Below are 17,693 nucleotides of genomic sequence, written 5' to 3'. Positions count from 1 at the left end.
AAATGATTCAAAGTTCCTAATGTACTTACCTGCAATACCTTTCAAACAAGATATTACATGTTAAATTTGAACCTGTGGTTCTTAAAATAAACTAAGAAAAGATATTTTTCTATAACAAAACCTATTGGCTGGATTTGTCTCTGAGTGTGTGTACCTCATTTATTGTCTATGTGTATGTACAACAAATGCTTAACACTACTCCTTGGATAAGCCTACTGCTCGACCACACTACCACAAAATAGAGCATTAGTATTATCTCTTTTTACCACTATATTACCTCTAAGGGGAACCCTTGGACTCTGTGCATGCTATTCCTTACTTTGAAATAGCACATACAGAGCCAACTTCCTACAACTGGCATCAGTGTGCATTTATTGTGCTGAGGCTTTTGATTCCAAACTTCCCAGTTTTCAGTGTAGCCATTATGGTGCTGTGGAGTTCGTGCTTGACAGACTCCCAGACCATATACTCTTATGGCTACCCTGCACTTACAATATCTAAGGTTTTGCTTAGGTACTGTAGGGGTATAGTGCTCATGCACATATGCCCTCACCTGTGGTATAGTGCACCCTGCCTTAGGGCTGTAAGGCCAGCTAGAGGGGTGACTTACCTATGCCACAGGCAGTGTGAGGTTGGCATGGCACTCTGAGGGGAGTGTCATGTCGACCTAGTCATTTTCTCCCCACCAGCACACACAAGCTGGCAAGCAGTGTGCATGTGCTGAGTGAGGGGTCTCTAGGGTGGCATAAGACATGCTGCAGCCCTCAGAGACCTTCCGCGGCATCAGGGCCCTTGGTACCAGGGGTACCAGTTACAAGGGACATACCTGGGTGCCAGGGTTGTGCCAATTGTGGAGACAAAGGTACAGTTTAGGGAAAGAACACTGGTGCTGGGGCCTGGTTAGCAGGGTCCCAGCACACTTTCAAATCATAACTTGGCATCAGCAAAGGCAAAAAGTCAGGGGGTAACCATGCCAAGGAGGCATTTCCTTACACTCAGTTGCTCAATCATCCCTGCTTTTGGGTGGAGATGAGGCACTGCTAGTTAGCCGGAGCAAAACCTGGATTAGGCCGACAGGTGTCACCTGTAGTGGGTTCAGACTCTGACCCCCACAGTACAAGTGATTCTGCCACCCAAATCCAGTAGTCTCATTAGGATAATGAGAGCTTACGCGGCAAGTTCATACACTGCTAAAATGTATTTACTTTGCTTTGAGCACAAATCAACTTGGTAATTGTACAGAAAACAAACCTGATACAGTAGTTCATGTTTTTAAGAGGTGTCGGAATAAAGAAAGGGCTGCCTGTTACTGCGTTCCTCGTACCCAAGTTCCAGGTATTAGAGTTTGTAAAGAAAAATATATTAAGTATGGCTAAGAAGCATAGCATGGATGCTCGGTGTCCAAATGTATCAGACGTATGCCACTGTCATACCTTGCCAAACATATCTGCTTATTAAATCCTAGATGGACCTAAGGAGCTTTGACAAAAGGATGCTGTAAGTCCCCCATTCCATAGGTCATGTGCGAGTGAGGTAAACAGTCACAGCCCTGGTACCAGACTATTGGAACTCTGCCTTAGCAGTTTATGTATTCTTCCAACTTTCCATCCTTTACAGAGATAGAGAAAACAGAGTAAGAAAATGGGTTTTCATGCTTTTCACTGCACATTCCTCCCCTTTTAAATATTACTCAGGAATCAAACTGGATCCAAAAACTCTTTAGCAGTATCCCTACACACTAGCAGATGCCAGCGTGCAGCTTCATACAGACATAGCTCTGTTCCAGGAAACGAAGTGTGGAGTTGCATATACCGTCATCCATGCATGCCAACAGAAGTTTTTTTTTTTGTTTTTTTTTATTTGTAAATACCAGATTGTGAGGGAAAATGTCACCCCCTAAAACTACAGGATTTAAACATTGTATTGGCTGGTGCGAGCAAATGTCTCTGACAGATCCCATTAGACTTACCTGTGGTTGGAACACAATTCCAAGGCCTGCACTGACTGTGCCTCAATGCATCCCAAGGCCATCAGGGACTGCAAAGCCAACTTCTATGTCTCCAAGCATCTGAAGACTACACGCCATGACCAGTCAAGGTCAAAGGGAATGTCCTGGACCTGGTCCCACTCCCAAAGTCATTCCCATAGCCCATCTTCGTCACACTCGCAGTCTTCGGGTAAGTCGAAGGAGAAACTTAAAAAGTACACGTGGCCTTATTACCTGCCACTCTTACTCAAGAGATGGCACTAGGACGTTGTTCTCTCTCCTAAAGCCGATCCCTTTAAGAGCAGATTACAACCACTGTTCCAAGCCAACCAGAATTTCCCAGTCCGTCAGCGACTGTACAGTAAGTCCATGAGTTTTGTGAAGCCACATGTTATCTGACTCATTACCAACTCACTTTGGCTTTCTTCCAGTCTCCAAGGCCCTCCATCTGGGACTCTGGCAGTAAGTCGGCCCTCTGTACCAGTTGGACCCTCTGGAGCTGCTACAGTCTGGTTTAAATGCCAGCTCTGGTCCTGGTGCCACAACCCACGCTGAATCATGGATCATTGATGCGGACAGACGAAGTGCAGCCCATTTTGATCCCCGACTCAGAGTCTGTGCTGCTTTGACCTTGACTGAGTCCGCTCCGTGATCCAGCTGGTCTGCAGCATTTTGGTGTCCCAACAGACTTCGATACATTGCCGGGCCTCAAAGTAAGGTCAATCCAAATGCATTCCCCACCATTCCACCAGACCAGGAATCAAAGCACTTGGAAACATTTGGGAAGCACGTTTTTTCTTCCACTAGTTTGGCCCTGCTTTTGGTCAATGCCACCTGCCTTCTGTGGCTTATACTCATACCTTTTGGAATTCTGATGCACAAATCTTGCCTTTTGTCCTGGAAGATTTGTGTCCCACTCTCACACAAGTCACTCAAGACAGCTGAGATGCAGCTAAGTTTACTATTTGATGTGGCCATTAGGCTAGGCCCCTTGATGATGTCTTTGGGCGTCTGTGGTGACGTCCAGTTCACCTTGATTGACATGCCCTTTGATGGGTCTTTCCTGTTTGAGCAAAAAGCTGACACTGCTCTCCAGCGCTTTAAAGATCGTAGGGCAATGTTGCACTTGTTGCGCCTGTCTGCTCCGCCATGTCAGCCACATCACAAGTTTCATCCCTCCATGGCTACGGTAGGGGCTTTCAATATAGCCAGTTGGTGCAGTCAGTCCCACAAACCTCTCAGTCTTTTTGTGGCAGTTGTGGTCCCATCTCTTTGGTATGCGCTTGCTATTCTGTTCAGTGTTTATGGATATTAATCAAGATCTCATGATGGCAATCGTAATTAATAGTTAAATCGTGTGCATCTGCAGTTTCATTAACAACAATATGCCTGCCTACTGAAAACAAAGGAGACTGAATTTCTCACATGTTTTATTTAAAAATGTTTTTCCTCTTTGAAAATAAAGTTTCCAGAGTCTCAGGAGATATTCAGTATATATTAATTTATTGTTATTTTCCATATTTGAGCGCTGACATTACAGCTTTGCTTACACTCGATAATGCAGAAGAGATGTGGCACAAACTAGCAAACACAAACTAATATGATTTGTAGTGATAATACCTGCTCTGCTGTGATAGACTATGCTGTACTCTCCCTAAGTAAAGTGTTCTGACCGTGCTTTCTGGTAGAAGTGAGTATCCTATTACCGAGCACCGGCCCTTAGAAAAATGGTGTGAAAAGTATTGTCTTATCATTCAGATGCCATTTAGAACGACACCAATAAAAGTGACACCTTTAGCATGTTTTTCAAATGTAATTTACAGATGAAGCATGTGACTGTATACTGAATTAAAGTGCTATGTACGCCTAAAATACTCTTATGTCTGTCTTTAAGGAATGGTCGTTGGAGGTCAGAATGGAAGTTTACGATTACCCCTTCTAGCACTCAGCTGGTTGGCATCTTGAAAATCCAGGTACTTTATTACTTTTATTACATGTAGAGGCCTTGAACTTTCTAGCATGATTTTAACTTAATTTCACTTAGCTCACTGAATCGCAAATGAGGAGAAGCCCCCAAAAAGGCAATGCCTGTTAGGTTTTGTCCCTTTGAATGGAGCTGTAACATTTATAGAGTCAAAACCTATTTCTGTATCTGTTTTTGTCTTGCAGGTTCACTATTATGAAGATGGCAATGTGCAGCTAGTGAGTCATAAAGATATACAAGAATCTCTAACAGTGTCTGTAAGTATTCTGTTTTCGATGCATGCCTATATTGGGTGCAAACTGTTCCTGAAGCCACCAAGATACATACTTACACTGGAAAAGTCACTGTTTCTGATTTTGTGATAACTCTCCCTGCATATTTCAGACCTGTAAAGAAAAAAGGTAATCAAACCGTTGTAACACAAATTAAATCAGGAAGCCGAATGACTGGTGGGGGAGTAAGGGGGGAATAGTACTTCTCCTCTCATATCCACTTGATTCTGTACCTCAAAGAAACAGAGCCGTTGATGCCTAAATGTGAGTCCTTCAAAGTGGACAAAGTCACATTTTCTTTTTCATGTTTCCCTTCCTCTTAGTGTGGAGACCTTTCTTTGACATCTGGGATGTCCACACTTTAGCCTAAGTAACTTTCCACAGATTATATTTGCATCATGTTTCCACAATTTTTGAGTATGGTAACAATTGTCAGTGTTTATGATTTCTTCTGAAGGAGTCTTAGAAAGTTGCCAAACCAGTAATTTTTCTCTGTTTAAAATGGGCAAAAGTGTTGTCTAAGAAATATATGTACAGGGAGTGCAGAATTATTAGGCAAGTTGTATTTTTGAGGATTAATTTCATTATTGAACAACAACCATGTTCTCAATGAACCCAAAAAACTCATTAATATCAAAGCTGAATATTTTTGGAAGTAGTTTTTAGTTTGTTTTTAGTTTTAGCTATGTTAGGGGGATATCTGTGTGTGCAGGTGACTATTACTGTGCATAATTATTAGGCAACTTAACAAAAAAAAATATATACCCATTTCAATTATTAATTATTACCAGTGAAACCAATATAACATCTCAACATTCACAAATATACATTTCTGACATTCAAAAACAAAACAAAAACAAATCAGTGACCAATATAGCCACCTTTCTTTGCAAGGACACTCAAAAGCCTGCCATCCATGGATTCTGTCAGTGTTTTGATCTGTTCACCATCAACATTGCGTGCAGAAGCAACCACAGCCTCCCAGACACTGTTCAGAGAGGTGTACTGTTTTCCCTCCTTGTAAATCTCACATTTGATGATGGACCACAGGTTCTCAATGGGGTTCAGATCAGGTGAACAAGGAGGCCATGTCATTAGATTTCCTTCTTTTATACCCTTTCTTGCCAGCCACGCTGTGGAGTACTTGGACGCGTGTGATGGAGCATTGTCCTGCATGAAAATCATGTTTTTCTTGAAGGATGCAGACTTCTTCCTGTACCACTGCTTGAAGAAGGTGTCTTCCAGGAACTGGCAGTAGGACTGGGAGTTGAGCTTGACTCCATCCTCAACCCGAAAAGGCCCCACAAGCTCATCTTTGATGATACCAGCCCAAACCAGTACTCCACCTCCACCTTGCTGGCGTCTGAGTCAGACTGGAGCTCTCTGCCCTTTACCAATCCAGCCACGGGCCCATCCATCTGGCCCATCAAGACTCACTCTCATTTCATCAGTCCATAAAACCTTAGAAAAATCAGTCTTGAGATATTTCTTGGCCCAGTCTTGACGTTTCAGCTTGTGTGTCTTGTTCAGTGGTGGTCGTCTTTCAGCCTTTCTTACCTTGGCCATGTCTCTGAGTATTGCACACCTTGTGCTTTTGGGCACTCCAGTGATGTTGCAGCTCTGAAATATGGCCAAACTGGTGGCAAGTGGCATCGTGGCAGCTGCACGCTTGACTTTTCTCAGTTCATGGGCAGTTATTTTGCGCCTTGGTTTTTCCACACGCTTCTTGCGACCCTGTTGACTATTTTGAATGAAACGCTTGATTGTTCGATGATCACGCTTCAGAAGCTTTGCAATTTTAAGAGTGCTGCATCCCTCTGCAAGATATCTCACTATTTTTGACTTTTCTGAGCCTGTCAAGTCCTTCTTTTGACCCATTTTGCCAAAGGAAAGGAAGTTGCCTAATAATTATGCACACCTGATATAGGGTGTTGATGTCATTAGACCACACCCCTTCTCATTACAGAGATGCACATCACCTAATATGCTTAATTGGTAGTAGGCTTTCGAGCCTATACAGCTTGGAGTAAGACAACATGCATAAAGAGAATGATGTGGTCAAAATACTCATTTGCCTAAAAATTCTGCACTCCCTGTAGTTTGATTTCTAAATTGACCCCAACCAAATTGTTGCTGTATTTAGAGCAGCCTCTTTCCAGTTTTCTGAAGTGGTCAAAGGCTGGAAAAATACAAAACATTTACCAATATGTTGCACTTTTCTAATTGGTTGTCAATTACTTTTATATTTTAGGATTTATACCTGTTGGCATGTTATGCTGAATGTAGGAAGCTGGCCTGGTGCGTGGTCGGTACCTATGGTATATACACTTTATACCAGGTCCAGGTACCCCCTCTTAGTTGTACAAAAATAAAGGTACTTTATTTAGGCAAAAATCACCACAAAATACTAGACAGGTGACCTACCTTTAGGAGGTAAGTGATACACTCAATAAATACACTAGCAAACAGAAATAGGCATAGAAAAGGTTAGAAAACAGTGCAAATCGTAATAACCAATAGTGACCCTAGGGGGAGGACAAACCATATACTAAAAAATGGAATGCGAACAAGGTACCCCCACTTAAGTAAGTAAAATGTGTAGAGGGGAGTTGGGGGTATTAGAAAATCAAAAGTAAGTAACACCGTACCCCCCAGCGACCAGGAATGCAGGAGTAAAACACTGGATTTTCTCCAAACCACCCAAAAGGAGGAAAAGAAGAAAAAAAAGACACCCAGAGAAGACTGCAAGGAAACCAGCAGTGGATCCCTGAAGAAAGAAGGCCTGTAGTGAGAGGAGACCAAGTCCAAGACTCACAGTGGAGTCCAGGAGGAGTAGGAGCTACTAAACCCCTGCCCCCCCCCCCCCCCCCCCCCAGCTGTGGATGCACGAGTTGGTTGATGGTGATGACAAACTGGTCAGCACTGCAGCCCTGGAGCTGGAGAAGAGCTCCTAATGGATGAGCTGAAGTCCCACGCTGGAAGGACGATTGCAGGTGGGTGTTGGAGCAAGAATTCCACCAACAAACCTTGGCAAAGGCACACCCACGGTTAGTGGAAAAGAGGTGAGCCAGGGACCAGCAAAGCCCAGGAGGACTCTCCCCAGAAGGGGGAGTCACAGGGGACCCTCAGCATCGCAGAGTGTGCACAGGAGCAGAGGCAGCACCCCCAGGAGTCCCACAGGACTACAAAAGAGGATCCCATGCTGCAGGAGAATCGCGCAGGAGGCTGGGATTTCAGGAAGGAGAGCTGGGGACTGGAGCTGCGCGTAGCCTGAAGATCCCTTGGAGGAGACAGACAAGCTTTGGCAGCTGCAAGGGAAGCGGTGCACAGGGGTACTGTATTGCTTGGGAAGGCAAGGGCTTACTTCCACCCAAGTTGGACAGCTGGCAGAGAGGACCAATGGGACCACTCCTGACCACCACCCATGATGCCGGATCCACGCAGCTCAGCAGGAGAGGGGATCCACGCAGCTAGTAGGTAGGTGCCTGCAGTTGCAGGGGAGTGATTCACTCCAAGGGAGATTCCTTCTTCAGGAAGGCTGAAGAGTTGCAGTCTTCTAAGGATGCTCAGCGAGGGAACTGTTGCAAAGCTGGCAGCTCTGGATACAGTGTTGCACAAGAGTCTTCCTCGTCGATCTGCAGCTTGTTGGTTCCTGGAGGGTCCAGTTGCATTTCCAGTGGCCAGAAGTCGAAGTCGAAGTGGATGTTGAGGAGGAGTCCTGCTGGAATCTTGCAAGCCAAATCTGAGGACCCACCAAAGAGAGAGCCCCTAAATAGCCCTGAAAGGTCACCTAACCAGGTAAGCACCTATCAGGAGGGGGCTCTGACGTCACCTGCCTGGCCTGGCCACTCAGATGTTCTCAGAGTTCCCTGCCAACCTTAGAAATAAGATGGCAGAACCCAGGGACCCTCTGGAGGAGCTTTGAGCACCGCCCCTGGGGTGACGATGGACAGGGGAGTGGTCACTCGCCTTTCCATTGTCCAGTTTCGCGCCAGAGCAGGGACTGGAGGTCCCTGAACCAGTGTGGACTGGTTTAGGCATGGAGGGCACCAAATGTGCCCTTCAAAGCAAACCAGTGGCTTGGGGAGGCTACCCCTCCCAAGCCAGTCACATCTATTTCCAAAGGGAGAGGGTGTAACACCCCTCTCCCAAAGGAAATCCTTTGTTCTGCCTTCCTGGGCTTGAGCAGATCAAGCAGCAGGAGGGCAGAGACCTGTCTGAGGGGTGGCAGCAGCTAGGGCTGTCTGGAAAACCCTGGAAGACTGGTGGTAGCAATGCTGGGGTCCTCTAATTAGCCCCCAGAGTGCATGGAATCATATAACCAGTACTTGCAAAAGTATTGGGGTATGATTCTGACATGTTTGATACCAAATATGCCTAGGTTCAGAGTTACCATTATGTAACTGGACAAAGTAGTGACCTATGTCCAGTACACGCATAAAATGGTGTCCCCGCACTCATGGATTCCAGGAAAATGGAGCTGGAGTTTGTTGGGCACCTCTGCTAGTGCAGGGGTTCCCACATGCACAGGTACGTGCACCCTGCCCTCTGGGCTAGGAGGGCCTGCCATAAGGGTGACTTGCAGTGACCTGGTAGTGAAATTTTGCATGCAGGTTAGGCAGTGCAGAAGAGGACCATCTCAATAGGCATTGATTAAGAAGAACCCCCCTAGAGGGTTTGCATGCTCACTCTACCAGAACAACAGCTGCAACCATTGCGTTAGCCTGCGGAGTTCCAGTCCTGGACATCTGTCAGGCAGCAACATGGGCATCACTACACACGTTCACCAAACACTGCTGCCTGGACAGTCCGGTCCGAGGGACGGGTACTTTGCCTATTCGGTGCTGCGGGACTTCCTAGAATGATTTTGGTTCGCACACCCTCCTCTGGGGATGGTATTGCTTGGGTATCTATTCTAAGGTAAGAAATCTGCAACTATAAGTCTCTATCAGATGAACGAGTTACTTATCTTCGGTAACAAATTATCTGATAGAGACATAATCTAGTTGCAGATTCCTTACCGACCCACCCATCCTCCCTGTTCTGCAAACTGATTTCTAGGGACGGTGACCTCTATTTTGGGGCCCTAGTTCTGGTGCACCAGAGTCTGTGTTCTTCATGGCTCTGTGCTTCTGGCGTGGAAACTGACGTCAACGCGCTGGTATGGCACCGATATACGACCAGCCATTTCATATCCGAAGGCCACATCCCCAATGACTAATGTGGAGTCGACCAACGCCACCTAATGGTGCTCAGGGGTACTGCTTGATGAAAAGTCTCTGGATCCAGACTGATGCCTGGGGGAAACTCTAAGGTACGGAATCTGCAACTAGACTATCTCTCAGCCAGGTAATCTGTTACCAAAGGTAAGTAACTTGTTCATTAAGCGCACACAAACAAATGAGGGTGCTTTCCTGGCTCAAGTGTGTGTGTGCACTCCAAATGTTTTTCTGTATGGCATCATAAATGAAGACAGGTGGCTGTGCAAGCGCACTCTCTATAGGGCAGAGTGGCAACCGCCCTCCATTACCTTCATTCCAGACAGCGTTATTGAGGATTCAGGTGGCCTCCCTACCAGAAAGTTGTGATTACCTTCCATGTTTCCTGTTCCATCACTGTCATTGTTTTTTTACCCTCCTCACCCCTCAAACGAGAATAAGAGGCTCTATTGTGTAGACTGTAAGAAGGTGCTGAACTTTTACATCAGCCGCACAGTGGAGCATTGCTTAAATTGTCAGGTCTTCGTGGGTTTTCTGGTGCAAAGAAAGGCAAGGAGTCCAAAATAGGATGCATAGATCTATTCATCAAAATCTGCTGTCCACTGGACAATCCACGGTCCCAGAATGCCTGTGGGCTCATTCGACTAGGGCCGAGGACACTAGAAGGGCTTTGGTACAAGGGGTGCCTGTTCTGGTCATCTGCCAGGCTTTGACATGGGTGACAGTCTGATCTGGAGAGGTTGTCACTTCCCCCACTTGGTTCTGCAGGGCTTTTTGGTCTGAGTCTATTCTCCAAACCCTTCACCTTTGGGATGTACTGCTGTGGTATCTATTCTTAATGTGAGAAATATGTGGCTACAAGTATCCATCAAAAGACATTACTTACCTTCAGTCACACTCTGTTGTGGCCTCTTACATTTGATTTTCTCCATTTGTTCTGGCCTCCATATCTGAGGGCGCAGAAGGTTAAAGGTACAAGAAACTGATGTCCATATGCAACGGGGATACTTACATGTGGCTCCGCTCCATCTCATTAGGGGCAGTATATTGTCACTTCAGAGCCATTGGGCGCCACCTATTGGCATGCTGGGAGTTTTCTTGGAAGAATTCTCCAGATCTAGTCTGGCGCCTGGGGATATGTTAAAAGTGAGGAATCTGTGGTTAGACATGGTATCCAGCAGAAAAAGCATTAGTAAGGGTAAGGAACTTGTTCAAATAGACTTTTCTTAATAAGTAATTATTCGGCCCACATGTGGACTAAGTGCTTCAAGATATATCACCGGTGCTGGCATTGGAGCTTGACCTGGCTCCATAAATATGAATATCCAAACAGAACGCTACACTCCAGGGTGATTAGTTGATGTAGGAAACTGGCCTGGTGTGTGGTGGACACCTATGGTGTTGGCACCTTATACCAAGTCAAGACAACCCCTATTTGTGAAGTGTAGGCAGTAGCTAGGAAGCAAGGGCTCTCTAGAGGTACCTGTGGATGAGGAGCCAAGACTTATCCAGGAGACATGCAAAGTTTATGCAATACCACTATAGTCACACAGCAACTTATCACACACAAAAGAACCACACAGTATTACAAAAATAAAGGTACTTTATTATAGTAACACAACACTAGATTACTTGGAGGCAACCCTCCAACTGGAGGTAAGTACACCCTAGTATACACAATAGCAATCACAAATTGCCATAGAAACAACAAGCATTGGCAATAATATTAGAATAAAGTGAGGGCCCTAGTGGAGGGCTAAACCATATACTAAGAAAGTGAAATGCGAAGTGAAGTCCCCCACCCAAGGATATGGAGTTGTTAGAGGGGAGCTGGAAGAACTAGGGACCCCAAGAGGCGAGTACCTGAGTGCCCCCAGCGACCAGGAGAGCAGAGGTGGTAAGTACCTGGTCTTCCCAAGGACTAACAGGGGGACTTAGAATAGATATTGTGCAAGAACAGGACCAGTCTAAAAGAAACCAATGGTGAATTCTGAAAGAGGACCTGCAAAAGAAGGCAACAGTCCAGTTCACGATGGAGAGTCCAGTGGGGGGCAGGAGCTATTACCCACCAGCGGCAGCCGCTACAAATCTCAAGGGGAGGGGTAGGGTGGGGGGGACAGAGTAAGGGGGTTGGGGGAAATAAAAAAAATAAAATAAACTTACCTCCGCCACAATGCACCCGTCTCCTGCCACTTCACGTTCTTCTTGCCTGGATATGGTGTCCCAGCATTCACTGGGACACCAGCACAGACTCCCCAGCTATCCTGGTTCTGCTTTCATACTACATCTAGCATGAAAGCAGTGCCAGGATTGGTCTAAGTGGCTTGGCCAGCTGCTCACATAGTTCCTGGGATCTGTGCAGTTTCTCCAGCCCGGCTGGTAAACACAGCCAGGCTGGAGAAACCGAAGTGCGCATGTGTGTTTTGCCGGCCTAAGACGGCTGGCCAAACACACATGCGCGCTTAGATGCACTCTCCCTACCTCCCATGGCTCTGCCCTTCCCTGCACTGCTGGCTGGGTCACCAGCAGAAAAATAAAACCATAGCAAAGTAACGTTTAATTTTTCTGCTGCTTGCTCAGGCGGGGGTGACACTCCTTCGCCATAGCAAAGGAGCCGCCCCTGCTACCCACCCGTCTGTGGGTGAAGAACCAGGTAGATGGGAAGAAAACTAGCTGTGGAGCCCAGGAGCCGGAGAGGTGTCCTTGGAGCAGTGCAAATGGTGTCCTATGTCTGTTGTTGGGTTGCAATTGGTCAGTGGTGTAGGAGAACCACCAACAAGCCCTGGCAAATGCAAGAGGTGCAAAAGAGTTGCACGGCTGAATAGGACCAGCAAGGCCCAGGGTTCTCGACTCTTGGATGGGGGGTTCCAGTAGTCAGGAGAGCCAACAGAAGCAGTCACTGCCCCCACAGCCAACCCACTGGCAGTAGGCGCAGTAAGGCCCAGTCAGCACACCTGAACAGGAGTCCCATGTCGCTGGAGCAGCAGAGAGGAGAATGCTTGGCAGGAAGAAGTGCTGTGGACCGGGGCTACTTGGAGGCTGAAGATCCCTTGGAGCAGGAGACAACAAGCCTTGGTAGCTACAAGAGTCGCAGTGCACAGGGGTACTGTCCTGCAAGGAGAAGCAAGGGCTCACCTTCTCCCAAGTTGGACAGCTGGCAGAGAGGACCAATGGGACCACTTCAGACCACCATCTATGATGCAGGATCCATGCTGTTCCTGAGGTGAGCAGATCCACTCTGCCGTACGTTGTTGCTGTAGGTGCCTGCAGATGCAGGGGAGTGACTCCTTCACGCGAAGGGACATTCCTTCTTGCTTCTTGGTGCAGGCTGAAGTCTCACCGACTCCAGAGGATGCACAGCTGGGGAAATGTTGCAGTTGCTGGAAGGAGCCAGAGAAACAATGTTGCAAAGTAAAGTTGTCGCCAGAGTTGCAGTCTTGTTGGTTTCTGAAGAGTCTGGTTGCGATTCCAGTGGCCAGAAGTTGAAATAAACGATGCAGAGGAGTCCTGGTGGAGTCTTGCATGTCGAATCTGGGGATCCGCCCACAAGGAAGTCCCTAAATAGCCCTAAATGGAGGATTGATCACCTAGGAGGGTCACCACCTATCAGGAAGGGTCTGGTACGTCACCTGCCTGACCTGTCCACTCAAATACTCCCAGAGCCTCTGCACATGTTTGTTTCAAGATGGCAGAAATTGAGTGGTCACCTTGAGGAGCTCTGGGCACCACCCCAGGGGGGGTGATGGACAGGGGAGTAGTCACTCCCCTTTCCTTTGTCCAGTTTTGCACCAGAGCAGGGACCTGGCTTCCCTGGAAAGGTGCAAACCGGTTTGTGCAAGGAGGACACCAAATGTGCCCTTCGAAGAAAACCAGTGGCTTGGGGCGACTACCCATCCAGAGCCTTGTAACACTTATTTCCAAGGGAGAGAGTGTTGCCTCCCTCTCTCACAGAAAATCCTTTTTTCTGCCTCCCCTGATTGAACTCGTCATGCAGCAGGAGGATAGAAACCTGTCTAATGGGGGGCAGCAGCGCGAGCTGCCTGTGGAAAACCCTAGAAGGCTGGTAGGAGCAATACTGGGGGGCGGTCCTCTAAGGAGCCGCCAGAGTGCATGGAATCATAGAACCAATACTGGCAACAGTATTGGTGTATGATTCCAACATGTTTGATACCAAACATACTCAGATTTGGCGTTAACATTATGTAGCTGTGTCCAATACACTGGTAAAATGGCTTCCCCGCTCTTACGAAGTCCGGTGCAATGAGGCTGGAGTTTGTAGGGGCGCCTCTGCTCAAGCAGGCGTGCCCTTACACAGGAACCTCCACCCTGCCCTTTGGGCTAGGAGGGCCTACAATAGGGGTGACTTAATGTGACCTGGTGTAGTGACCTGTGGTGAAAGGGTGCATGCACCTTTTCACGCAGGCTGCAATGGCAGGTCTACAGACACATTTTCCATGGGCTCCTATGGGTGGAACAATACATGTTCCAAAGCCATGGGTACCTGAGTGCCATACACTAGGGACTTATAAGGGAGAACCAGTATGGCAAGAGAGGAGTGCACAAAGGTCCTAGGCAACCAAATTTAGAGGGCGAGAGCACATTCACTGAGGGTCCTGGTCAGCAGGGTCCCAGTGAGAACAGTCTAAGCACACTGATAGCAGGCAAAAAGTGGAGGGTACTTTCCTACATTGATGAGTCAGTTCTTTATTTCAAATGCACCACCACTACTCCACACAAAAGCAGAGCTCTTCCTTTCAAAGACAATAGTGAAGGAGATTAATTGATTTTGGAAGACTACCATGCCAAACAAACCAGTCTTTCCATCATCATCCCTATGCACAAACATCTGTATTCGCAGTGGCAGCTAATTCAAACAAACAGTTTTCGAGGCTGGTCCAGATCCCATACCAAATTGTCCAGGTTAAGGAATTTGTCTTCCATGAAAGTAAAGATTGAAAGACTTTCCTCATTTTTGAAAAAAAAATAAACACAAATGGGTGCTGTCTAAAGAGAAAGTGGATATTACATCAAGGTCAAACAATGTCCTCTGCACATTCTAGTTTGCAAACATAATAACAACAAGGAACACTTGTCTCTGCTATCAAAGGTTACCACAAAGGGTTCAAATCACTTCTGTGCCTTCACTCAAAGAGGACAGGGGAATAGTCTCCATACTTTCTGATAAAGAAAAAGGACTGAACAGAAAACACACTTTCCAGTGACTGCAGGAAATCAGAATTACATGAACACAATGGACCAAAAAGAATCATATTTTCACATCTTGATGAATCTACATGTACAGCAGTATCTTTGAATATAGAATGTTTCCACCTACCTCAGATCGAAGTGTTCAGGTTTGGGGTTAAATCTGCTGCAAACGTATTTGTGTGACTGAGGTAGCAATATACCTGCGCAATCAAATCATTCATGTTACCCTTTTCTAGATGATTGGTTAGTAAAGAGAAAGATAACTCAAACAATGCTTAATTTGAGCCCGTGGAGGGCCACCAGGACTCATGTTTGGGTACCAGCACTTAGTTTTCTGCATAAGACATTTACTGTGAACAAGAAAGGAAAAGACGGAGAAACAGAAAAACCGCCACAAAGGGAGAAAGCAGGAACCTGCATAAGTGTGACATGAAGTGGCAGGGGGTGCCTGGTAGTTAATTAAAGCTGTAAGGTGAATTTAGGACTATGGAGCGTTGGTATTCTGCGCACCAACCAGTCGTATGCTTCTGATTAGAGCTTTGGTCACCATCAACTCTTCTTTTACAAATTGAACACCAAGCTCAACAGTGTCTGACAACCACACACATACAACATGCACATACGTTACTTTGTAGCACAGTCTTGATTTTTCCAACAACAGGAATAAATAAATAACATCTGCAACTTCGGCAGGTGCAAACCTTTCTGGGGCTTAACACCCAGCTGTTCGTTGGTAAAAGTACAACCTACAAAGAATGATTCCTCTTTACCAGGCATAGGAGTCTCGTGACAGTGAGGAAGGTAACTAAACTGTTAACAATGATGACTTTGTGTATTCTGTTGGCTCTTTATATGTATCCTCTAATAAGTTCCGTACAAGAGTGTTCAGCAAGCCAATGGAAAGGGAGGATCTTGTGTTGTCATCCATTATTAGGTATATGTTGCTTTGGTGAAATAATAGGTTTCTTAGAGGTCAGAGGATTTACAGACCCTCTGGGACAGGTAACACGCACTACTAGGTGGAGGGGCACACTTGATAGACCTACCTGCCCAGGTAGCAGGAAGGACCCCATTGAACTTACAGTAGCACATTAGTGTGCAGTGCACTAGGCCCTCAAAAGTGTTTGACATTTCTTCAAGAATAAGTGGTGTTGATTTGAACATACAACATGACAACAATATATTGCATTCAGAAGCAGAATGTAACCCTTTTGCTTTATGCCAAAAGTTCTCAAGTAGGTTTGTGCATTGTGCTGTTGACTGAACATTTTAGTGGGAAATAGTCAAAAGTGTTACATACTTCCACAGGCGGCCATACTACAAATAGATTTATCTGTGACCAGTGACTACAGAAAATGGCACAACTGTGCCTTACGCAGTGTTTCCCTGATTTTTAGTGGGTCGCCAAAGCCCAGGCAATAAATAAAGATGCCTTTAAATTTTGTATTTGTGTCACATTTGCTGCAGCTTCAAAGACAGAGGCCATATGTCAGGCAGTGTCATCTTCTTCTGCTTATTTCTTTTAGCACAACTGGTGTTTATGAACTCCTCTCACTTTGCAACCAGAGAAAAATTGTAAAGTGAATTATATACTAATCTTTCTGTGGTACGTGATATGTGAAAGGATGTCACTTTATCCTAATATACAACAAAATGTAAATGTTTGTAAATAAACTGTACACACATTCAGCAGTTAGGAAAGCAAAATGAACCAAAAAATTTTAAAATTTTCAAGTGTGTTGGAAACTGACATCTTAGTTGGATTAGTACAAACCAAGATTCTTCACTTGGTGATACACAAATAATATTCACTGAAAACCGATTTTCGTACATTATTATTTTTGTGCAATTAAGTTTTATAAGTAAAACTATGTCTGCAAGTTAAGTGAACATTTTAATGAAAAATGTACCATTTGCAAATAACAATGTGCTACCACACCATACTTTTTTTTTTTTTTTTTTTTTGTAACCTTAAAAAGTCGCCACCTTTATGTCCATTTAAGTTAGGTGGGGTTGCGAAAGTCGTGGTACTAAAATGTGGGGCTTGGTTCTAAAACGCTTTGGTAACCGCTACCTTTACGGTAGTCACATCCCTTGCATGTGGTATGGTTAAATTGGTCAGGGACATTTGCTGATGCTTTTCCTTCTCTGACACTCATTCAAATGTGCAAGGAATCAGTGGTGATAATTGTGATTGCTCTCACCTGTGCACAGCAGCCTTAGTTAACAATCTTTAGAGATGTCAGTGTAGCCACGTTGCAAGCTCCCATTAATTCCAGATTTACTAACTCAACACTGCAGTCAGATTTGCCACAGCAGATGAGAATTTCAATCTGATCATCTGGCTCTTGAGATCCTTGACTTTGGTTATTTGCAATTAAATGTATGAATTATGTAAAAACGGTTATATATCCCTCAACAGAAAGCTTGTTATGTTGCATAATGGAAACATATTGCCAATTGTGTAGCATTAGCAAATGATCCAGTATCTATTGTTCAACTCTTATTCTCTTTATGAAAGGTAAATGGGACCATCCTTTGATCCTTTGTATTCCGGTACCTTACAGGCACCCACGTAGATGATATTTTAGTAGCAATCAGCTCTTTATGCAGGGTCGGTGAATTGTACTCAAATATCTGTACAAGAACTGTAGTACTGCATAACGATATATTAGTTTTACACACACCCATTTTTTTATTTTTATTTTAACATGAAACAATATCACTTTTTCATGGCAGTGTAATTGCCTTCCAAATCCTCAAAATGAAGCAGAAAAGGTTTTACATATCCTTAAATACCAGAAGAGGTTTACGTTATGACAATAACAGAGCTAAAGGTATTAGAAAAACAAAACAGCACAAAGTTGGTCTTTTTGAGCAAATACAGTAGGAGATCTGTGATAAATTTGCATATTGGTCCAAATTGTATTTCTTTTAGTTTGTTTATTCTTGGAATTGAATATTTACCTTGTTTTAATCCATAATGGTGATCCAAACTAAAATGAGCACTAAGGGGTCCAGGT

At 45.2% G+C, this 17,693-nt stretch overlaps 1 protein-coding gene across 1 annotated transcript in view; it reads left to right on the top strand.

Moving 5' to 3' along the window:
• Positions 1-17,693, top strand: part of CAPZA2 (capping actin protein of muscle Z-line subunit alpha 2) — a 260,949-nt gene that overhangs the window by 196,212 nt on the left and 47,044 nt on the right. Inside the window, exons 7-8 of the mRNA XM_069228921.1 lie at positions 3,882-3,960; positions 4,157-4,228. Of these exons, the coding sequence (XP_069085022.1) occupies positions 3,882-3,960; positions 4,157-4,228 (151 nt within the window). The remainder of the gene's footprint in view (positions 1-3,881; positions 3,961-4,156; positions 4,229-17,693) is intronic.

The sequence above is a fragment of the Pleurodeles waltl genome, chromosome 4_1 (genome assembly GCF_031143425.1).
Source record: "Pleurodeles waltl isolate 20211129_DDA chromosome 4_1, aPleWal1.hap1.20221129, whole genome shotgun sequence".
Taxonomy (NCBI): Eukaryota; Metazoa; Chordata; class Amphibia; order Caudata; family Salamandridae; genus Pleurodeles; species Pleurodeles waltl.
Note: the sequence above shows the minus strand (reverse complement) of the source record. Positions and strands in the feature narration are given on the sequence as shown.